Source organism: Tamandua tetradactyla, chromosome 1 (genome assembly GCF_023851605.1).
Source record: "Tamandua tetradactyla isolate mTamTet1 chromosome 1, mTamTet1.pri, whole genome shotgun sequence".
Classification (NCBI taxonomy): Eukaryota; Metazoa; Chordata; class Mammalia; order Pilosa; family Myrmecophagidae; genus Tamandua; species Tamandua tetradactyla.
Genome location: NC_135327.1, coordinates 22,904,029 through 22,927,883, shown reverse-complemented (window position 1 = coordinate 22,927,883; position 23,855 = coordinate 22,904,029). Strand labels below are relative to the sequence as shown.

Here is a 23,855-nt window from a genome sequence, read left to right as displayed (position 1 = left end):
GGGAGCATTTGATTGTTTCCATAGGGATGTGACCCACCCAATTGCAGGTGGTAACTTTTGATTGGACGATTTCCATGGAGGTGTGTCTCCACCCACTGAAGGTGGAGTTGCTTGCTGGAATCCTTTAAAAGAGGAAATATTTTGGAGAGAGTCCCTTTTGGTAGAGCCACGTGAAAGCCAGCAGACACCGCCATGTTCGCCATGTGCCCTTCCAGCTGAGAGAGAAATGTTGAACGTCGTTGGCCTTCTTGAACCAAGGTATCTTTCCCCAGATGCCTTAAATTGGACATGTCTATAGACTTGTTTTAATTGGGACATTTTCTCAGCCTTAGAACTGTAAACTAGCAACTTATTAAATTCCCCTTGTTAAAAGCCGTTCCGTTTCTGGTATATTGCATTCTGGCAGCTAGCAACCTAGAACACTCTGGATATGGGTTTGCTTTCCCTGCACACAATGCTTCTGCCAAAACTACCATCCATGGGCTTACAGAATGCCTCATCCATCATCACAGTATTCCACATAGCATTGCTTCTGATCAAGGAACACACTTCACAGCAAATGAAGTGCAGGAATGGGCACACGCTCATGGAATTCTCTGGTCTTAACATGTTCCCCATCATCCAGAAGCAGCTGGATTGACAGAAGAGTGGAATGGCCTTCTAAAAACTCAATTATGGTGCCACTTAGGTGGCAATACTTTGAAAAGCTGGGGTAATGTTCTCCAGGAAGCTGTATATGCTCTGAATCAGCGTCCGCTGTATGGTGCTGTTTCTCCCATAGCCAGGATCCATGGGTCCAGGAACCAAGGGGTGGAAATGGGAGTGACACCACTAACTATTACCCCTAGTGATCCACTAAGAAAATTTTTGCTTCCTGTCCCTGTGACCCTGAGCTGTACTGGTCTACAGGTTTTAGTTCCAAAAGGCAGAGTGCTTCCACCAGAAGAAACAACAATGATTCCATTGAACTGGAATTTAAGACTGTCACCTGGTCACTTTGGGCTGCTCATGCCCCTGGATCAACAAGCCAAGAAGGGGATTACATTAATGGCTGGGGTGATTGACCCTGTCTATCAGGGGGAAATAAGACTGCAAATATACAGGGAGGTAAAGAAGAGTTTTCCTGGAATACAGGAGATCCCCTAGGGCGTTCTTTAGTACTACCATGCCCTGTGATTAAAATCAACAACCCAATCCAGGCAGGACTACCAATGGCTCTGAAACTTCAGGAATGAAGGTTTGGGTCACCCCACCAGGCAAAGAATCACGGCCAGCTGAAGTGCTTGCTGAGGGTAAAGGGAACATGGGATGGGTAGTGGAAGAAGGTAGTGATAAATATGAACTGCGAATGAACTACGACCACATGATCAGTTACAAAAACAAGGACTGTTACATTATTTAAGTTGTAAGATATCAAGTTTAAGAATGAATATTACCCAAGGACTTACACCTATTCTCAGAAACTTTAATGTGTTTCCAATTATATGCAGGACAGTTGAGTATTGTTAGGTGAGGGGAAAAATGTCTTTTATTGTTTTCTATTTAGAAATTAGGTATGGTTTAAGGTGACGGGTATAGCTGCCAAGTTGACAAGGGGTGGACTGTCATGGTCAGGTTCATGTGTCAGCTTGGCCAGGTGGTGGTACCTGTTTGTCTGGTGGGGCAAGTTCTGTTGCTATGAGGACATTTCATAGAATTAAATCTGGTCACGTCGGCTGCATCCACAGCTGATTTCATTTGTAATCAGCCAAGGATAGTGTCTTCTGCAATGAGTGATGCTTAATCTAATCACTGGAAACCTTTTAAGGAGGATTGAGGAAAGACAGGCTCTCTTCCTGCTTCAGCTGATAAGCCTCTCCTGTGGAGTTCGTCCAGACCCTCCATCAGAGTCATCAGCTTCACAGCCTGCCCTACGGATTTTTGACTCTACATTCCCACGGTTACGCAAAACACTTTTATAAATTTTATATTTACGGAAATTTCTTATTGATTCTGTTTCTCTAGAGAACCCTAACTAATACATGAGGCATGAAATGAGGTGAATGAACCTGGGGGATATTATGTGGTGCAAAAGAAACGAGAAACAAAAGAACAAATATTGTATGGTCTCTTTTAGAAAATATTAATGATAAAGTTGGGGCCCAGATTATAGACTCTTAATAGCAGTCACATTTAGGTATTTCTATATTTTGAGATGCTGTGCCATATATGTATAACTTGGTATCTCCCTGGAACTTTGAGTACCTCTGTGACACCAAAGACTCAGAGCGGGAGTGCTACAGCTCTGAAGTCAGCATAACTATATAAAACAATTGTTAAAGAAAACAGAAAAGAGATGAGGCTTCAATTAGAGATAAGAATGAAACCCATTGGGTAAGGACCAAGGTAAATCACAATACAGGGATAAGTATGACATTGTCTGTATTTTAGAACATCACCTACTATATGACACCGAAGGAAGACAGCTTTATTTTGTCCAAAACCTCTTTCCGTAGCACATAATCTAACTTAACCTGTCTGGATAGCTCATTTAAACAACCTAAACACATGGAGCCCAGAATTACGAGCGCTTGTAATTCTGTATAGCTTAATGTAATACCCAGATACATCCCAGAGGATGTTGAGAAGATAATTTTGAAAGTATTGGCAAAGTCCCTTGAGGGGTGGGAGAAAAGATATGGAACTATTAAACTCTACCACTGGGGGATCCCGCATACTGTCTCAAATATTAGGGATTCCCACGTCAATAGGCCAAGCCCTTGATCTTGAGGCTTGCTCTTGTGAAACTTATTTCTGTAGGGGAAAAACTAAGCCCACCTAAAATTATGCCTAAGAGTTACTTCCAGAGAGCCTCTTTTGTTGCTTAGTTGTGGCCTCTCTCTCTCTCTAAGCCCAACTCTGCAAGTAAAATTATTACTCTCCTCCCCTACGTGGGACTTGACATCCCGGGGTGAAAGTCTCTCTGGCAATGTGAGACATGACTCCCAGGGATGAGGCGGGCCCTGGCACTGTGGGATTGGCAATGCCTTCCTGACCAAAAGGAGGAAAAGAAATGTAGCGAAATAAGGTATCAGTAGCTAAGAGAGTTCGAACAGAGCAAGAGGCTATTCTGGAGGCTAGTCTTAAACGTTAGCTTCAACTAGATATTGCTAATTACCATGGTTTGCCAAACCCCAACCAAAACCTTCCTGTCAACCCTGAAGAACACCTAGGGCTCTATCTAAGATTTTACAAAAGTTTCATATGCTAAGGTTACTTTCCAGAAACCTACAACCTCCAGATGGGTTCCTAGGCCAGGTAAGTTCTGTAACCCAAAGGGACCAGCCTCTTCAAGAATATCAACTAGTTCCATCCCCCATCCCATATTATTGACATCCCTTTCCAACATGAAAAAGTTAGAATGGGCACAGCCCAAATACCCCTAAACACTGGGAGAAGGATCAAAGGAGAAGAAGGAGTTAGAACAGAGAAGATAGGATTTAACAAATGAGTATGACTGTGAAATAATTAGGTTAATATTTCTTAGTCTCCAGTGTCTTGGAGTAGCTAGAAGAAAAACCTAAAATTGTGAAACAGTAACCCACACCAAACTTTGAAATCTGTTCTATAACTACTTGTTACAATGTACTTTGAAATTTATTGCTCTTTTGTATACATGTTATATTTCACAATAAAAATGTTAAAAAAGAAAAGAAAAACAGATGGCAGACCAGATTAGGCCTGTGGACTATGATTTGCCAACCCCTCTTTTAAGCCACTAAAATAAATGATTCCATATTTCTTATGGTGCCTAAAAATGGTCCCATTCTTCCGGAGTTAGTGGTCTGTCCCGGAATTCCTGCCTCCATCTCCTGTGCATCTTCTCTGTGTCGATTCACATCCCAGCTCAGGGCCAGGCACAGAGAAGATGCTATAAAAAAACATTTGCTGGGGGATCTAACCAAGTGAAAACCAAAGTACTATCTGTGCCATGAGTAGGGAGCAGACCCTGGGGGCTGTGGGTACGCTCTGAGGATTCATGTAGTCTAGAAGGCTTCCTGAAGGAGGTGAGTTTGAACTGAGCTTGATCCAAGTCTGAAAGTGTGGATACAACTCAGGTAAGTGCGAAGCAAAAAGATCCTTATTTCAGGCCAAAGGGAACAGCATGAGCACAGCATGGAAGGGGCAGACACAGGGGCTGGGGTCAGTGAGTTGAGGGTCTTGAATGCCAGGTAATGGGCTTGGAAATCACCCTGAAGACCAGAAACATCTTCCTAGCCTGGCTCTGGGGAGAAGGGCTGTAACTTTCCTAAAACTCTGTGACCCAGAGACAACGAAGACACTGCCATATGCCACCAGAGCCCCTGAAGGTTTGTGTTTTATTTTGAACAATAAAAAAGAGTGTCTTAGTTTGAGTTCCCCAAGGAACCGACATTGAGACAAGGAGTTGAGCCGGTGAATAATTTGGGAGAAATTCCAGAAAACAATGTAAAGAAAGAGAAATAAAGCTGGGGAGCATCGAAGGCCAAAATGATGTGTAATTGAAAAACAAACAAACAGAAAAACATAACAAAATGATGTGTAATCCAGCCAGTTACTGATGTGGGCAATAGGGGGAGCTCAATCCCACTGGGTATCTCTGGGGAACAGTAGATATTCTGGTGTGAGGCTATGTTCCCCAGAAAAGCCATGTTCTCCTAATTCTCATCCAATCTTGTGGAGACAGACCTATTGTTTGGGTGGAATCTTTTGAATAGATTATTTTCCTGGAGATGTGACCCCACCCATTCAAGATGGGTCTTAATCCATTTACTAGAGTCCTTTACAAGGGAGACATTTTGGAGAAATCACAGATTCTTGGAGAACTGAGAGTCGACACAGAGACCAGACACCTAGACACAGCTATTTGGAAATGCTTGGAGCAAGTCACTGGAATCAGAAGCTGAGAGCAATGCAACCCAGAGCAATGGACCAGGAGATGCCAGCCAGTGTCTTCCCAGCTGACAGAGAAACCCCAGATGCAATTGGCCTTTCTTGAGTGAAGGTATCCTCTTGTTGATGCCTTAGTTTTGGACATTTTTATGGTCTTAAAACTGCAAACTTGTAATTTAATAAATCCTCTCTGTAAAAGCCAGTCTGTTTCTGGCATATTGCATTCCAGCAGCATTCGCAAACAGAAGCAGGAGAGAACACACATCAGAGGTGTCCTGACTGCTGGCGAGGGGGCTGGGTGTGCATCTCCCAATTCCCGGGGCTGAGGGCTACTCAGCGGCTCTTAATGCTCCTGCAACTCCAACCTCAGGCAGAGTCGCAGTTGTTTTCAGAAGGCACCTTGGGCACGGAAAGGGGCTGCAGGCAGGAAGAAGGCAGTAAGTGACACACACAGAGTGTATGTTAGGAAGAGAAATTGAACAGCTATGGGTGGGGGTGGGTGGGGGGAGGAGAAGAAATCAACAGTGAAGACCCAGGGAAGAGGCTGCTGCAGATATCAGAGACCCAACTCGGGGCTGGGGCCAGAGGTTGGAGAGAAGGTGCCTGAGGGCCAGGCTGTGGGGAGGGGGTCTGGCTCTGCTGACCAGGTGGGTAGGTAGATGAGTCCTTTCCAGACCTGGAAGCCAGGAGAGGAAGAGGCTGAGTTAAGTTGCAGACACCCCAGGTTTGAGATGCCCAAGGGACCCCAAAAGGATCTGTCCAGCCAGAAGATGTGCCCGGGTTGGGGAAAGAATTGAGGAGAGCTGCAGAGATGGAGAGAGAATAGTCAAGCCACAAACTGACTCAAGTGCAGCAAGGTAAGGGGTGGAAGAGAAAGAGGTGCTAGCAAAGGAAGACCAGAGACTACCAGTGGGACGCACACAGGGCAGCAGCAGCTGACTCATGCACGTGAAGAGCTTATCATGGGGCATGTTCAGTCCTCAATAGTATTATTATTGGTTCTATTATTACCTCTTTCAGATGCATATTTAAAGAGGTAAAATGCTGTGGCTGAAAGTAAAAATGTGTTTGATTAGTTGATGGATATTGCTAACCCCATTACACAGATGGGGTCACTGAGGCTCAGAGACGTGACGTGACTTTGTTCCTATTTGCCCACCTGCAAAGCCCACTTTGTTCCCCATGGGTGCAGAGTGTCATAGAGAGCATCAGGAAGCGTGTCCAGCAGGACAGAGGGCCACAGAGAGGTTGACGAGAGGGGCTGGATCTTGTGACAGAGGAAGCCTGGTTCCCTCTGAGCCAGCACCCTCTGGAGCAGGAGTGGGGAGAGGTCAGACTTCCAGAGGGCTGGAGAGAGAAGGGAGTGAGAAAGCAGCTGCCTCATGTGTAGGCAGAAATTCTAAGACATTTCTTGGTGAGAGGGAGAAGTGGAGTGAAGACCCCAGCGACAGGAGGATGGAGAGAGCAGAGTTGCAGCAGAAGCAGAGAGGAACTCCCCGAGAAAGAGCCTAGGGTGGGAGGTGAAAAAAAAAGAGGGCCTGGAATCCCAGAGGTGGGGCGCAGGCTCATCGTTCCCTCCACTTCACCTAAGGAAAGACTAAGAAATGGACATGCAGAATAAAGGAAGATGGGACCTGTGGTTTCCCACCTACATCCCCAGGCATCCCCCTGTTTGCAATCTCCCCTCTTGAATAATAACAATTCCCTGATTTCAGCTGAGTACCCAGCTGCCCTACTAAAAGTTACATTTGCCAGCTTCCCTTGCAGCGGAGCGTGGTCATGTGATTGGTGGCTGCCCAACCCCACCAGCAGGAGTGTGGAAATGAGGGGGCCACCTCGGAGCCATGGGGGAGCCCTGCACCATGAGACCTCGGGCTGTGCACGAGGCTGGGCTGCTGACATCTGGACTGCCATTTGGGAGCAGTCCACTCTCACCTCCTCTGAATCACTGTTGTCTTAGGTCTCTGTTTTTGCATGGAACTTAGCTGTCCAAATAAGCATGGACTTCTACCAGCCCATACCCCTGGGGACTCTCTCCAAGTTCTTTTCCTTTGTGGCATTTTCCACAACTGGTTCACTATTTGTGTTCCTACCCCAGCCACTGTCCAACCAGACTATCAACTCCATGAGAGCAGAACGTTGTCACACTCACCACTAAAGATGCCCGAGCTCACCTTGGGGCCTGGGGCAAGATACCCCACACGCGCAGATAAGGACACTGCTTCCAGGGGCACAACAAGCAAGGCAAGCTGAGATCATGGAAAATGGCACAAAGGGCATGAAGTAGATGGGAGGAGCTGGTGTCAGTTGTGTGGTCATGGAAGGCCTCTCGGAGGAGGCAACATTCAACCTGAGACCTGGAAGACAAGAATGAGCTCATCACAGGGGGATGTGGGGAATATTCCAGGCACAGGGAACAGCCAATGCAAGAGCCCTGAGATGGCAGTGAGTGGGTGCGTTTGAATAACAGGAAGGCAAAAAGGTGGCCTGGGGCAAGGGGTAGAGAAGAGGTCAGAGGGGTTCCCATGGGCTTTCTGAGCCATAAGAGTGTGGTTTATTCTGAGAGCAATGTTTTTATTTATTTATTTATTAAAAATTTTTTTCAGTATTTTTATTGAGAAATATCTGCACACATATAGTCCAACTATATTATACAGTCAACAGCTCGCAATGTCATCACATAGTTGTATGTTCTTCACCACGATCTTTTTAGAACATTTGCATCACTCCAAAAAAAGAAATAAAAAGAAGAAAAACTAACTCATACATCCTGTACCCCTTACCCCTCCCTCTCATTGATCCACAGTATTTCAATCAACCCAATTTTTACCCTTTATCTCCCTCTATTATCCTTATTTTTTTACTCATCTGTCCATACCCTGGATAAAAGGAGCAAGGTTTTCACAATCACACAGTCACACTGTAAAAGCTATATAGTAATACAGTCTTCCTCAAGAATCAAAGCTACTGGAACACAGCTCAACAGTCTCAGGTACTTCCCTCCAGCCACTTCAATACACCATAAACTAAAAAGGGATATCTACACAATGCATAAGAATAATCTCCAGGATAACCTCCAGGATAACCTCTCAACTCCGTTTGAAATCTCTCAGCCACTGACATTTTATTTTGTCTCATTTCTCTCTTTACCCTTTTGGTCAAGAAGGTTTTCTCATCCCCATGATGCGGGGTCCCAGCTCATCCCCAGAAGTGAGGCCCCACATTGCCAGGGAAATTTACACCTCTGGGAGTCATGTCCCACGTAGGTGAGACAGCAGTGAGTTCACCTGCAGAATTGGCTTAGAGAGAGAGGACACATCTGAGCAACAAAGACATTCTCAGGGGGTGAGTCTCAGGCCAAATTATCAGTAGGCTTAGCTTCTCCTTTTCAGGAGTCAGCTTTATAGGGGTGAGCCCCAAGATGGAGGGCTCAGCCTATTGAAGTGGTTGTCCCCACTGCTTGAGACAATATTGGGAATTTCCCAGATGAGGAAGTTGAATATTTCCTCCTTTCTTCCCAGTTCCTCAAGGAGTTCCTCAAATGTTTGCAAAAAATGTTGGCAGACATTTTTTATTCACTGTCCAAATTACTCCGGGATCTATCAGATAACAGAGTATCAATGGACTAATCAACAAGATCTCATGCCCTGTTCAAGATTCCATGTGAAATGACCATACAAGTTAAATTAGACAATGTGCTACCTAAAGTATAAATGTTTTTACCAATAAATATCTCTCGTTTGGTCTTGCACAGAGGTTGAAGTTGGAAAGTACGGACCATATCATCCTTTACCTAGTATTCTGGTTTACGTTAGTCCTATCCAGATCACCTTCATTCATCTCGCTAGATGACGTCCGATCACTTTATCAGCTTTTATAACAGTTGGAGAATAGGGTAATGCTACTTTCATAGCTTCGGAGCTCTAACTCTGAGTCTCAGGTGTCACATAAATACTGAAGTTTCAGGGAACGACCAGCTATATACAAATAGCTCAGTATCTCAGAATTTAGAAATATCAGTTACAACTCCTAAATTTATATGGCAGTTGTGAGAGCTTACAGTCTAGGAACCTTTAGAGTACGCCCCAATCTGAGCATGAAACCCATGCTCTTGACTTCAATTCTGAGTTTGTGCATTATAGCTAATCCATAAAAGTGAGGCATGATAATATTTGTCTTTTGTTTCTGACATTTTAGTCAACATACAGCCCTTAAGGTTCATTCACCGGCTCACTTTGCCAGGTTGCATGCCTCAAGACTTCACTCCTTCTTGCAGTTTCTCAGCAGTCTGTTTTATGGAAACACCTCAGTTTCCCCTTCTTTCCTCAGTCGTTGCACCCTTAGGCCACCTCCGTCCATTGGGAATCACAAACCACAGTGTGCAAAAGTTCATTCATGGGCAGGCCATGGTGGCTCAGTGGCAGAATTCTCGCCTGCCATGCCGGAGACCCAGGTTCGATTCCCTGTGCCTGCCCGTGTAAAAAAAAAAAAATGTTCATTCATGTCGCCCTTCTCAGTTCCTCCAGGTATATACTGAGCAACAGGGTTGCTCCCCTGGCCTCCTGCTGAACCTCCTGAGAGCAGAGGAGGGAGAGGACCTGGTTTTCCTTATATCATGATGCCTTTGGCTCTTTGGGCCTGGGGGACAGGGATGGGTGGACTTCGGGGCCAGAACGAAAGACACGTACATCTAGGCTGGAGACTCCTGGGCTTGGGCTGAGCTGTTAGGCACAGGCGATGGAGAAGGCATGGGTTTGAGAGCTATTTTGCAGGTAGACTTGACTGGGCTCGTGATTATCTTAGCAGACATGAGAAGTCAAGTGCACATAAGTAATCTGGGAGCTGACCCCAGTGAGCACAACAAGGGAGCAAAGGAAGAGGAGGGAAGGAAAGAGGCAAATAGAGAAGGTGACGGGATCAAATGGACATGCTGGGCAGCAGCTGGGTCTCCTTTCTACTGGGAACTCCAGGAGACACAGTTATCTGCCCATGGGGTGAGGAAGCTGGGATGTTTATGCCCCAACTCCCATCATCATTGGTTGAAAGCTGCCCCTAGGGCATATTAACCAGCACTCCCAGCCTGCCCTTTGGGTGGTTCTGTGCAGCAGGTACCCAAACAGTGAATGCCAAGACCATATGGGCCGGGCACGCCGTGAGGCAAGAGAGAAGTGGTAAGAGGAGGTAGGGACTTGGGACCGGATCTCTTTGTCAGGTCATCTCAGGAGCTGAACTGGCCAGAATTTGCGATGGCTGGACAGGTGGTGGGCTGGTCATTGGGACTGAATGGGAGGCGCCCACCAGTTCCTCCTCAGCCCAGTTTTGGCTGAGCTGGCCTGGAAGGAGGAGGTTGAATCCTTGGTGGGCCAGGAAGAGGCTGTGTGTGCTGTGGGTCATTGGGCCCAGGAGTTCCTGGGCAGAGAGGGCAATGAGGACCAGGCAAGGTCTGGGCCATGTGATTTAGGGCAAAAGACTAAACCTCACCTCTCCATCCCCACCCCCACCCCTGTGAAATGGGTTGTTGTGACAACGAAAAGACAGAATGTTGATGGACCCAGAACCCCAGCTTCTCTGGTGCCCATGTCTGACCTTGTCCCTTCCCTCTCCTCTGCCCCTCAGTAGCTGCTCACGGCTCTCAGGGATGGTTGAAACCCCCCCACCCTTCCTCCAGGCAAGGTGGGCTCTCCCCATCAGCCCGGGCCTGTCCTCAGCGCCTGCCCCAGTGTCCCCACTTCATGCCAGTTTATGTGCCAGCTCTTCTCCCTGCTCCTCAGAGGTACCAGCTCCACTGCCCTGCGGTTCCACCCCCCAGCACCCTACTATGCTCTGCTCCCTTCCCACCTCCTCCAGGCCTTGCCACTGGCTGCTCCCTCTGCTTGGAGGGCTCCCCCCACACCCATCCTGCACGCTCCCTTACTTCACTCAGGTCTCTGCTCAAGTCACCTCTTGGAGGAGCACCCCTGCTCACCCTCTATCCCCTTACCCAGCTTTACTTCATTCCCGGCTCTCACCACCCCCATGTCATTTACATGTGAGTTTGTGTGTGCGCTGCTCCTTCTTTCCCCCACAGGCCTGGCACTGCCTGCTGTGCCACCGGCCCCGCGTGTGGACCACTGCTTGGTATTTGTTGAATGAATGGAAGGAAGCTCATCTCCTGTGAGCCCTTCGGGATTCAGCTCAGACAACAGCTCCTGCAGGCCTCTCTCCAGCGCTGGCTTTGGGCTCCCACAGACCCTGGATGTGCCTGGATTTTGGAATTTATCCAGCTCTGTCATAATCACCTGTTTTCCTTCTCCCTTTCCCCAACTAGGCCGTGACAGCGCTGATGGCAGCTGCTGTGACTTTAATTCTCACCTCTCCCTGGCATACAGTTGGTGCTTGGGAATGCATGAATAAGTGAGTGAATGAATGGATCAATGGATCCATGGCTAATGGCAGGATCTGAGACTGGATGGCATGGGACTGGAGAACTTAGAGGCCCAGTGCCATTCATTTCTCTTCATTCTAAGTAAGCTTTATATTCCTGCAGCCTGCACATGAGGTGCTCAAGACTATTTCTTGAACAGATAACAATAGCTAACACTTGCTGGGCAGGTACCGTGCTAAGGGCTTTTAACTCATTTAATCCTCACAACAACCTGATTACTATCCCCATTTTACAGATGAAAAAACTGAGGCTCAGGGGGATTCGGCAATGTACTTGAGGTCACGTAGTAAATGGCAGAACTGGGCCCTGGTCTGGCTCTGGCCTCCAGGTTCTCAGCTGCTCTACTCTACTGCCTCTCTGCTGACAGATGGATGGATACACATAGTGACAAGGGCAGCAGTTACTATTACCTGCATCTACTCCTTGTCAGGCCCTATACTAGGTGATTTACAGACACCTGTCCTTCAATCCCATTAGTCCCCTTTGAGTAGGTGTTAATTGTTTCCTTTTCATAGATGAGAAAAGTGGGGCTCAGAGGTAAGAGCACACAGCAAGGAAGAGGCTCTGGGTCTCTGCTCCTTTCAGAATAGACATTCCCACAACTGGAACCTTAGCTTTTCTCCTCCACCTTCCTATGTCCAGCTCCCACCCCATCTCCACCCCATTGTCACCACCTTTGTGTGGACTGAGAACCAAGGCTGGCCCCCACCTCTGCCCCCAGCCCTCCAGAGACCTGCTGCCCCCTCATTATAAAATACTTCTTTTGTCCTTCCCTTCTCTTCCCCGGCCAATTACCAAGGGATCTACTTGATTGTGAACATATTTTGGAAATATTTTCACTGTTGTTTTAAAATTTTTTTCCTTTGTTTGAAAGAGTGTTACAACTTCAACCACAGGAGGAAGAAAAAACCCAAACCCAGCTAACCAGGGCTGCAAATGTAAAACCAGAAGTGACTGTATTAAATAATCAAAATTGAAAACCACCCAAACAGTAGAACCCATCAGAGTTCTGATGTCAGGAAGGCTTGAGTCTTTGATGGAGGGGGTAGGTGGTGTACCAAACCAGGAGAGAGATGGGGATCTTGTGTCCCATAATGGGTCGCTAGTCTTGTTCCAATGCTCAGACACTCTCCAAAGGATGCTGAGAGCAATTTTCTTTTCCACTGGTTCCTGGGTAGATGAACTGAGGCCTGGAGATTGGGTTTAAATTCTATAGCAGATGGAGGATGAGACTAGAGGTAGAGCCCCATGTTAGAGGCTCCATCGGGGGGCTTAGTCCATGTGTAAATTTAGGGCTCAGTATGGAACAAGGATCATGAGTTAGTATGGGACCAAGAACAAGGCTCAGACTATCATGAAGTTCAGGGCTCATTCTACAACCAGGATCAAGGCTCAGTCTAAGGTCAGGATCAGAGCTCAGTCTGAGGCTACAGTCAGAGTCTACCATGAAACAAGATTCATAGTTCTGTCTGGAACCAAAATTAGGGCTTAGCCTGGGGCTAGGATCATGGCTCAGTCTATGACCAAGAATGGGGTTGGAGTCCCACCTGGGAGCAGTCTATGGTTCAGTCTAGAACTGGGCTCAGGTTTCAGTGTGTGATACAGGATGAGGGCTCAGTTTTGAGACCAGGTCAGATGTAGGTCTATGATGAAAATGAAGAAGGCTCAGTGTACGGTGAGGATCAGGATTTGTCCTTAAGCCACCAAAACGGAGTCCTGGCTGTATCACTTCCTGAGACCATGGGTGAGTCGGTTCACCTACCAAGCCTTCATTTCCTTTTCTGGAAACAGGGAAAATCAAAACCCTATCCTGAATCCTTCCATAGTTCAATGTAGGCCAGCTAAAATAATGGATGTTAGCAGGCTTTGCAAACCTCAGGGTGCTGGTCAGAGATGTATGTAAACACCCCAGAGAAAACCCCAAAGAAAGCTCACTGTGGGAAGAAAGTCCAAATGTCACTAAGCCTCCCACTGTTTCTTCTATCCTTGTTTCTCTTTTGCCCGTAAAACTAATAGTAGCTAACTACTTAGAACAGGCTTGTGCCAGGTGCTGTTCTAAGAACCTCATGTATATTTAACTAATTTAATCCTCAAACAACCTTATGAGGCAGGTACTAACATTATCCCTCTTTTCAGAGGGAAAAACTGAGGCAGAGATAAGTTAAGGAACTTGCTTAAAGTCACACTTAATAAGTGGGAAATCTTGGATTCAAAACTCAGGCAGTTTGGCTCTAAGTCTGCACTGAGTATAAGAACTGAGGGGCTGAGGAATGAATCTGGAGGTTCTACAGGATCAGACAGACAAGGGGGAGAGGTTCAAATCAGCCCAAGGACCCAGGCCTGACCCAGAAGTCTGCTTTGCCCAGGAGGCTGAGTCCCCAGCAGAATCCACTCCCACACAGGGACATAAAAGGTTGTGGGAGGGGTTGGCGGGTGGCATTAAGGCATCTCTTTAAACTTGTTTGTTTACGGAAAGAAATTTCAGGCCAGCTGCTGAAAACCTGTATTTTATGGGTAATTTTTCAATTTATTTCACACTGGTATTAAAAAAAACAACCACCCAAACCGCTATGGAGGCTGTGATTCCACTGGACTCTGGAGGGAGGGGCAGCTGGCTTGAAGCAGCTCCTTTGTCTGCAGAAGCATGCCAGAGACAAGCCTGTTTGCCTTCTTTTGGGAAAAAAACGTACAAAGTGACGAATTAAGACGGGGCTTGTGAAGGTTGTGATTTAAGAGAATAAGCTGGAAGTTTAGAGGAATGTGTAGGGGGTTCACTGGCTATTTTATAGATAATGAAATTGAGTCACAGATAACAATAGTTGTTGAGTGAGAATTTACTTTGGGCTAGGCACTAAGTTCTAAGTTTCACCTTCACTGCTTCATAGATTGTCAGGAGAATCAGTAAGATACTGTTTTGGTTTGGAATCACCCAGAAACAGACTCAGAGACAAAGATTTAATTTCAAGAAGTTAATTTAAGCTATGATCCCAGGAAACACAAATTCAGGAATAAAGAAGTGAAACAAGAAGGGAAGGCGGTCCATGAAAGGTGAGTTATAAAGAGAGTTACCATTTGGGCAACTGGAGTTCAGTCCCTTGAGGAGCTCTGGGAGACAGAGTAGAACATACCTCAGGGCTAACCCACCTGAGGAATGAGTGAGATGATTTGCCCATCATTGGTAGAGGGCTACTTCTGAGAGCAACTCTTTAGCATTGTATCCAGCCCACTCTGGGTGCTGAGCTAGCAAGCTCATCTTTAGGTAGAGGATTGAAGTCCAACAGCCTTGGGGACAAAGAAGAAAAATAGGTGGGTGCCAGTAGTGGCTGCAATGTGCACTATTATCATTGTTCCTTGATGGATGGGAAAATTCAAGGCACTGATTAGTGATCATACCCATTTATGGGCAGGAAAGAATTGGTGAGGTCAGAATTCCAATCCAGAACTACCTCCCAGAATTCAGTGTTCCTTATTCTTTCCCAGGACAACATTCTACTCCCATTGGGCCCAGCACTCAGCATTCCTAATTCTTGTGACCAGCCTAAGAAGCCTAGGGTACTGTTATCCCTATTTTATAGATGGGGAAGTTCAGACTTGGGGCATTTGGGTGAATTGGCCTCACACAGCAGTGAAGGACAGAACCGGGACTGGGCACTAAGTCTGCCTAAATTCAAAGCTGGAGTTGGCAACCCAATCAAACCAGTCCTTTTCCTGTCCCAGTGATGAATCCAGTCTTGTGTCTGCCTTTGAAAAAGTTTTCCATCTAGTGGAGGTAGATCAACCAACTTCTCCTCGAAAGTGAGCCAGAGAGAATGTCCAGGGCTTTTGGGTTAGCCTAGAGGTCAACCTCTGTAGGTCAAGAATAAGACTTTTATAGAGATGGGAGAGCAGAAGCAAAGATCTGGAGGGAGAAATTCCATCGTATTTAAAAATTTACACCTGTTCATACAAAAACTCTCAGAAAAGCAGCAATGGGGAGGAATTTCCTGAGCTTGATAAAGAGGATCTAAAAAAATAAAACCTTACAGCTAACATTGTACTTAATGGTGAAAGGCTGAATACTTTCCCCTTAAGACTGGTAACAAGGCAAAGATGACCATGCTACCTAATTCAACATAGGGCTGGAATTTTTAGCCAGTTCAACAAGGCAAGAAAAGAAAAGAAAAGGCATACAGTTAGAAAAGTAAGAAATAAAAGTGTCCCTATTTACAGGTGGCATGGTTGTCTATGTTAAAAACCCAAGGAATCTGCAAAATACTCCAAGAACTAATAAGTCAGTTTAGCAAGGTCACAAGATACAAGATCAACATACAAAAACAATTGTATTTCTATATTATAGCGATGAATAGTGGATATTGAAATTTACACAAAGCATAGCAATATTTATAATTGCGAGGGGAAAAGATAAATACTTAGGTATAAATCTAACAAAGCATGTCAGGACTTGTATGCTAGAAACCACAGAGTTTTTATTTTAAAAATTTAAAAATCTAAATAAATGGAGAGATATACCATGTTCATGGATAGAAAGATTCAATATAGTAAAGGTGTTACTTCTCTCCAAATTGATAAACACATTTAATGCAATCCTGATCAAAATCCCAGTAAGATTCTTTTGTAGATATAGACAAGATTATTCTAAAATTTATGGAAAGGCAAAAGAACTATAACAGCTAAAACAATTTTGATATAAAATAAGTTGGGAGAAATTTACTATATAGCTACAGCAATGAAGATAGTGTGGTATTGGCAAAGGGATAGGCACATAGTCCGTGGAACAGAATAGAAAGCCTAAAAATAAACCCACAAAAATACAGCCAACTGATTATTGACAAAGGAGCAAAAGCAAATCAATGGAAGCCTTTTCAACAAATGGTGGTGGGACAACTGGACATTCATAGGCAAAAAAAAAACGAACCTTCACCTAAACTTCACACCTTACACAAAAATTTAATTCAAAATTGATCATGAACTTAAATATAAAACATAAAGCTATGAATTTCTAGAAAAGAAAACAGGAGGAGATATTTGAGATCTAGGATTAGGTAAAGAGTTCTTAGACTTGACACCAAAAGCACAATCCATGAAAGGAAAAACTGATGTTAGACCTCACCAAAATTTTAAAACCTTTGCTCAGCAAAAGGATGAAAAGAAATTACAGACTAGGAGAAAATATTTGTGGATCATACATGTGATAAAAGACTTCTATCTAGAATTTAAAAAAACCTCTTAAAACTCAACAATAAAAAACAATCCAATTAAAAATTGAAAAAAAGATGTGCACAGGCATCTCACGCAAGAGTATATATAGAGACATGTACCTGAATGTCTATGACAGCTTTATACTTTATTCTTATCCTAAACTGGAAACTTCCTAAATGTCCTCCAATAAACTATAGTTCATCTTCACCAGGGAATACCACTCAACAGTAAAAAGCAACGAATGATTGATACAGAGAACAACCTGGATGAATCTCAAGAAAAGGATGTTGAGTGAAAAAAAGGCCATTCTCAAAAAGATATATACTGTATGATTCCACCATATAATGCCCATGCAAGAACATAATTATGGAAGTGGAGAACAGATTAGTGGTTGCTAGGAGTTAGGGATGGAGGGGAAGGGGGCGGGTGTGGCTAAAAAGGGATAGTCTGAGGGAGCGTTGGGATGATGGTACGGTTACATGTTTTGAAGCTATGCATGTGATGAAACTGCATCACAGGGAACCCCTCAATCCCTGGCAAACCAAGACAGTTGGTCACCCTCATAGACACTGTCCTTGTAACTCTGAGGAGGAGATTGGGCTTCACCTAGAAGTAAAATCCAGGTCATCTGGGTGTTTAGGGAGAAGTGCCTCAGGAAGCCAGAGCAGACGCAGGAAGGAGAGCTGTTCCACCACCAGAGCAAAACAGAGGGTGGCCCAATATGGCAGACTGGCCAGATGTTCACAAAACCCTTTTGACTTTCCTCTTGAGCACATGGCTAGACTACACCTTCCAGCCTCCCCTGCAGGTAGAAGTGGTCATGTGACCGAGTCCTGGCCAATGGGCTGTGGGTGGAAGGACGCTGCCCCTCCTACAGGTGGCCCTCCATGCCCCGCTCCTTCCACAGTGACCTTTAAGTCACGCACTGAATATGACCACACCCAAGCTGGAAGGAACCTGAGGCCCAACTCACTGCATGGAAGAAAAAGATTTGTTGATCAGGAGCACATGCTATGAGCTTAATGTACTGCAGCCATTAAACCTGCTGTCATGCATTTCTGAGAATGTCCAGCAGCTCCTGGCCTGACAGGCCTGGTATGCACACCCCGGCCCCAGTCTCCCTGGGGCCTATTTGGGGGGAGGGGGTAATTTGATGGCAGCCTGGGATACCCAGAGAGCCCCCCTCCCCACACAGCAGCAGAGAACCCGAGATGCTCTGAGCATCCCAGGGTGGGATGGGTGTCTGAGTTCTGGCTTGTAGGACACTGGAAATATTAGATTCTGGAAGGACTGGAGGGGCTCTCAGAGAACACCAAATCCCACCTGTGAATTCAACAAAAGGGGAAACTGAGGCCATGGGAGAAGGAGGTACTCAAGGTCCCACAGTAATCAAGGGGTGAATAAGTGCTTATTCATTCATTCATTTCCTTATTCTTTTTTCATTCCGCCAACAACCATCAAGCACTTTATGTGGCAGGCACACCTGGGCAAAATAGGTGATCCCTTGTGGAACTCATGGACGACAAGCGAGTTACACTCATGAACAACCGGCCAACTGGGGCTTGGTCTTACATAGGAGACTAAAACAGGACGCGGGGTAAAGGGGAAGGGTGTTCTGTTTTATCTGGGGTGATCAGGAAGGGTCTCTCTAAGGAGGCAACCTCAAACAGAGCCAGACCCTGAGGATATCCCGGGAGGGGTTTCCAGGTGGAGGAAACGGCTAAAGGCCCTGCAGAGGGCATGTGACTGAGGAATCCGAGGAACAGGGATGGGCCTGGGTAGCTGGAGCAGAGGTGGGGGGGTGGGGGAGGCTTGAGGCTAATTTGCAATGTGGGCTGCTCCACCCACATGGGGGCAGCCCCTCTTTGAAGTTTGGAAACCGCAGGACTGGGGCTAGGTGGGTAGAGGCTGACCTCCCAACTTCCTGAGGCTTCATCCTCTGGGTTCACCTGATTTCTCCAACGACCTGCATCCTAGGTCCAGGCTAGGAGTTTCTGCATCTGGATCATTCATTCATTCATTCATTCATTTTACAAACATGCTGAACACTGCTCTGAGTCAGGTCAGCTGCTAGGCTTTAGTGATCCTGTCTCTGGGTTCAAAGCGTTCAGTTTGGAGAGAGGGACAGACACATCTATTGCTACTGCCTGGTGTGATGGGGGTTGTGATAAGTGGTTGTGGAGCCCAGAGGAGACACTGAAGCTGAGTTTGGGATCAAGGAAGGCTGCAAGGATGAGGGGTATGCCTAGGCTGGGTCCTGGGTGAGTGTGGGGAGAAGGGGGATGGAAGGTAGGCAGGCATTCCAGGGAGAGGCCTCAGAACAGGAAAGCACAGAGGTGTGAGAGGCCTGGAGGTGTTTGTGAAATTTTGCAAGGAGTCGAAACTTCAGGGGTTAGAGGGCAAGGGGTAGGGTCGGGGGAGGACCAAGACTTGAGAGCTCAGAACAAGAGGGCTTTGTAGGCCGTGGTGGAACAGACCATGCTGGGTGCCTGGATGACTATACCAGCTCTGTCCTCTGCCTAAATTAGGTACACCCAGACCCAGGGCCTGTGTGTTCCCAAATGTGAGATGGAGAGGCTTGGAAGGGCTGGTTCTGACTGGCCCAAGTTCACAGAACAAAAGGAACGGCTAGACTGTGATTGAATCTTTGGCTGCCCCACTCTGCCTGCATTTCTCTCCCAGTGACGTGCCTTCAAACACCCCTATTGCTCCTGGGGACTCTCTAAGACTGGGGAGAAGGGGCCGGAGAAGGACATACTAGTACTTACCTGCCTTTCCATTTGGGTCAAGCCACATGGATAGGGAAAAGAAAGGACAATTGTTCAGCCAGAGAGTGTCAGGGCTAAGTTCCCTCTGGGTCTCCAAGGCTCCTTCCCTTCTGTGTGTTGGCTAAGAGGGTAGACGCTAGACCTAGGCAGACCTTTGACCTGCTGCGTGGCCTTAGGCAAGTCACTGGACCTCTCTGAACTTTCCCTTCCTCTCCTGTAAAGTGGAGCTAATAAGAATAGGACCTCACGGAGTGTTTTGAAGATGGGATTATGTGTGAGTGCTTAGCACAACGCCCAGCACAGGGGCCTCCAAAATGACTGTGGGTAGGGGACAGGAGGCCGGAGCATGCTGCTTGGCGGGAAGAGGAATTTGGCTCTGAAAAGGTTAAAATCGAACCAGCTGCTCCCAGCCCGGTGATAAGGTCAGAGGAAACACAGTCCAGGTCCCCAGCCCCATAACAAGTGAATTTATGAGGTGCCGGGAAATTGGTTATTTTGAGTCAAGATCAGGGGCTCCCCCCAGACTGCCCAGGAAACATTCTGGGTCAGCGGCCAGAAGGGGCCCAGGATTCTAGTGAAAGAGCCAGAGTCGAGAGGAAGAGAGGGCCGGGTCCTGGGGAGCCAGGAGCTCATGCCCCACCCTGCAGGAAGAGAGGGGAGAGGTGGGGGCAATGGGAGAAACGGAAGACAGAGAGGAGAGGAGTGAGCCTGAAGGAGAACAACTGCCAATAGAGAAATAAGGCAGCAATAGACAACAGACTGGGGTCTGGGGGAGAAGCAGATTATGGGAAGGGGAGGCAGACCCAAAGACACAAACAGGAATTTCTCCTGCGTCCAGAGCGCAGACACACAGAGAAAGGGGAGAGAGAACACCGGGGGTGCAGGGTTGAGGGTGGAGAGTTTGTGTGTCTGTGTGCCTGTACCTGTGTGTGTGTGTGTGTGTGTGTGTGTGAGCGCGCGCGCATAGGCACGCGTGTACCTGCGTCTGGCTGGCCGGCGGTGGGTGGGTGACTAGGGCAGTGCGCAGGGGCGGGCACGACACAAGCTCGGGCACAGCCTGAACCCCGGCGAGGACGACCCCCCGCGGGGCGCGGCGCGCCGGCCCCGAGTGGGTTAATTGGGCGCCCCCGCCCGCCGGCTCCTCCCCGCTGGGGCAGTGCCCAAGCTCCGCCAACGCCCTCACTCGAACTGGCCGCGGGCCCCCGGGCTGACTGCGGGTCTCTGGCGGCCGGACCGAGGCCGCGCCCCGCGAATGCTCCCGACGCGCCCGGAGCAGCCTCCGCGCCGCGCCGCCTGCGGGTCGCCGCCGGGCCGTCGGGCCGCCCAGGGAGCCCCCGCGGGCGCCGCCTGGGTGCCGGGAGCTCCCGCGCCTGTCCGGACCAGACTGCCCAGATGCGGGCGCCACTCTGCCTGCTGCTGCTGGTTGCGCATGCTGTGGGCATGCTCGCCCTGAACCGAAGGAAGAAGCAAGGTACGAGGGGCGGCCGGGACAAGGTGGACAGGGGAGGCTACGCGGGGTGGGCCAGGGGCAGGGTCCTTGGGGTATGTGCCAGGTGCCCCCCACTATGGACTTCTGACTCTTCCAGATGCGGTGATAGTTCCATTTTGCTGATGGGCAGACTGAGATCCCAGGGCACCCAGTTAGAGCCATTGAGCAAGCTGAACTAAGGAGCCTCTCCAAGGAGGGAAGGAGCTGGCAGGACTCTGCCCACCCCCACTAGCGGCATTGCCCACCCCCATACTAGCAGCATTGCCCGGAGGAGGGAGGGTGGCTCCCTGCAGACTCAAGAAGTCTCAACTACCAGGCGGGAGAGCACAGGACTAGGGCACAGAGGTTATGGCTTAGAAGCCATCCCTAGCATCCATGGTGAGCCAGGAAGTGACATAAAGAACCCTAGGCTGGGAGTCCAGATGCCCAGGTCCCGGCCCCATCACCAGCCCTGGCGCATAGTCTGACCTCGGAGAAGGTACTGATCCCCAGTGGGCTGCCCTTCTGGATAAGCCAGCAAGAAATGAGTCCATGTTCATTTACTCTGGGGAAGACCTTGGGAAATGTCCAACTTCTCTGAATGCCTCCGTTTTCCATCTTGACCTCCTCGGGCCACTGGGTAGATGAACTAAAGTTCAGATTATAAATGTGGCTGGCACACAAAGCCAGGGGTCTCTTGGACTTTCATCTTGGGGTCCCGTGCTACAGCCCCTCTCTGTGAGTCCGTGTCCTCAAGAGGTCTCGTGTCCGTCTGGGTTTGCAGACTGCGACTCAGCAGTCAGATGCCTGCCACTGGGCCAAGGGTGCCCACACACGACCTTGTGAATCCCCACGCGTCCTCTGGACACAGGGTTCATCCCGATTTTACCAAGTCAAGGCCCCAAGGCTCAGAGAGGTTAAGGAACTTTGCTGAAGTTATACAGCAGGTGAATGCAAGATCGGTGCCTTCTTTCCTTCCAGCTGTGGTGTTGGGCCTGAGCAAGGCTAGACGGGAGAGAGGGGGGAGGACCTACCCTCGGGAACTTGTAGTCCATTTGAGTCAAAATCCCTACCTGGACAAAACCATTCCTGGGAGTGAAGCGGGAAACAGAGAGAGGCCTGTGGGAGGAGTGGGAGCTGGGATTGGGTCAGGAGGCGAGGGACTGTGGCCCCAGAGCTTTAAGCCCTGGTGATTAAACAGAGGGACCAAAGGAAGCAAGTGGGCTTCGGGTGAGCTTGGGGGTTTGGGCCCCCTGTGGGATGCCCCTCTGTGAATGGCCTTTGCGTAGTGGGAGAGAGCATAGCTCTGGAGCCAGCCTGCCTGGTTTCAATCCAGCTTCCCCAGTTACCAGCTAGCTGAGTGACTTTGGGGAAGTCACTTTGCCCCTTCAAGCCTCAGTTTACCCATCTGAGTATCCTTTAGAAAATCTGCAAGGTCTATTGCACCTCTAAAAAAACAACAACAAAAATTTTTTAAATTCCCCTCATTGACTCATCTTTAAAATGGGAATAGTAATTTTAAGTATCCAAGTGTTGGGAAGGCTGTGGTTGGGACTAAATGAATTAGTGTGTGTGTAAATGCTTAGCAGAACACCAGCTTCCTAGTGAGCATTTGCAAGTATTAATCATTCTCATTTCCTGTCTACCATATCCTTGGCTGCTCATTATAGCCTAGCTGGAAGGAGGATGCTCATTTTCCCACTTTTGTGGATGAAAAAGCAGAGGTTTAGAGAGGGGAATTGACTTGTTCAGGGTTGCATAGCGAGTGAGTAGCAAAACAGGCCTTAAACCCCCATCTGTCTGATACAGAGAAGATGTCTCCTTAGCTGAGTTGCTCTTCCCTTCTCAGGGCCTCAGTTTCCCCATACGAAGAGGAACTGGTTTAGAAAATCTTTAAGATTCTCCTTAGTCCTAAAAAGACCCCCCAGCTTCAAAAAACATCTAAGAAAGACAAAGGAAACTCTAATGCCTCTCCCATCCCCAGCTCACCACCACCTTCCCAGGAGCTCAATGAGAAGGTTGGGGAAATGGTTGCTCCTCACACTGCTTCAGTTTGGTAAGGGGCTCTCAGGCACCTTCTCCCCACTAGCTGATCTCCTACCCCTGGGACACACACATACCCAGCATTTTCAGAGGGAGGCCTGTGATTCCATTGATTTGTTTGTGCAGTGCCTGGAGCTAGGGGATCCCAGCCTTAGCTGTCCATCCTATTCCCAACCCACTCAATGCTCTGTCCCCTTTGATGAGTGGGTCTGCCTCCTCCACCAGCTATCGCCTCTGCTTCCCTTTTGGCACTGAGGTTGGGGTATTAGACCAATCTTTCCTATAGTATTTTCTGCAAAGTATTCATAGGAGTCCTGCCAAATAGGTTTAGAAAATGCTGGGTTAAGTTGATTTCTTGACTGCAGGACTTATCAGAGCCTTTATTGTGCTTATATGCATCGTGAAGAGGTGGAGATAGACTGAATTTTCTCAAACTTGTTCCACATCCGTGATCATTTTTCATGCGGTACTTGGAAATCCTGCTTGGAAAATTCCGCGCGAGAACCACAAGGGACCTACCAGCTTTGACATTCTGGACTAACTTTGGCAGGAGAATGTATCCTGGATGCACCTGGATGCAGGAACTCATTCATTCGTTCATTCACTTGTTCACTTTTTCTGTGCCAGGCCCAGTGGTGGGTGCCATGGGCAGGCCGAGGTGAGTGGACCTCTGCCCGCTCCTCCCCAGTCCTTGTTCTCAGCCTCCAACCTCATCTGTGTGGTTGGAGAAATGACCTGCTGGCTGCCCGGTCTGTGCTGTCACCCCCAGGCCCGGTCCCTGCAGACCCATGCTTCCTCAGGCTCTGCCATCGCTCTTTTTTTTTTTTTGATGAGACCCAACTTTTCTGTTTCTAAGACAAGAAAGAGTGAAAGAAGAGGCTTGTGAAAGATTCAAGAATTTCAAGTGTCTCTTACAAAAGGACATTTTGATTATTTAAGTGTAAAGGAATCAGAACCAGATGGGGACGTTTCTCTTGCAGCATGCTTGGGGTACCCTGGTGGAGGGAAGGCCGGGCAGGGTGAGGGGGCCTGGTCTGCACCC

General features: G+C 47.8%; 1 protein-coding gene across 1 annotated transcript in view; it reads left to right on the top strand.

Moving 5' to 3' along the window:
• The first annotated feature begins 20,694 nt into the window (after positions 1-20,694).
• RSPO4 (R-spondin 4) overlaps positions 20,695-23,855 on the top strand; it is a 41,135-nt gene continuing 37,974 nt past the window's right edge. The window contains exon 1 of the mRNA XM_077156807.1: positions 20,695-20,773. Within this exon, the coding sequence (XP_077012922.1) occupies positions 20,695-20,773 (79 nt within the window). The remainder of the gene's footprint in view (positions 20,774-23,855) is intronic.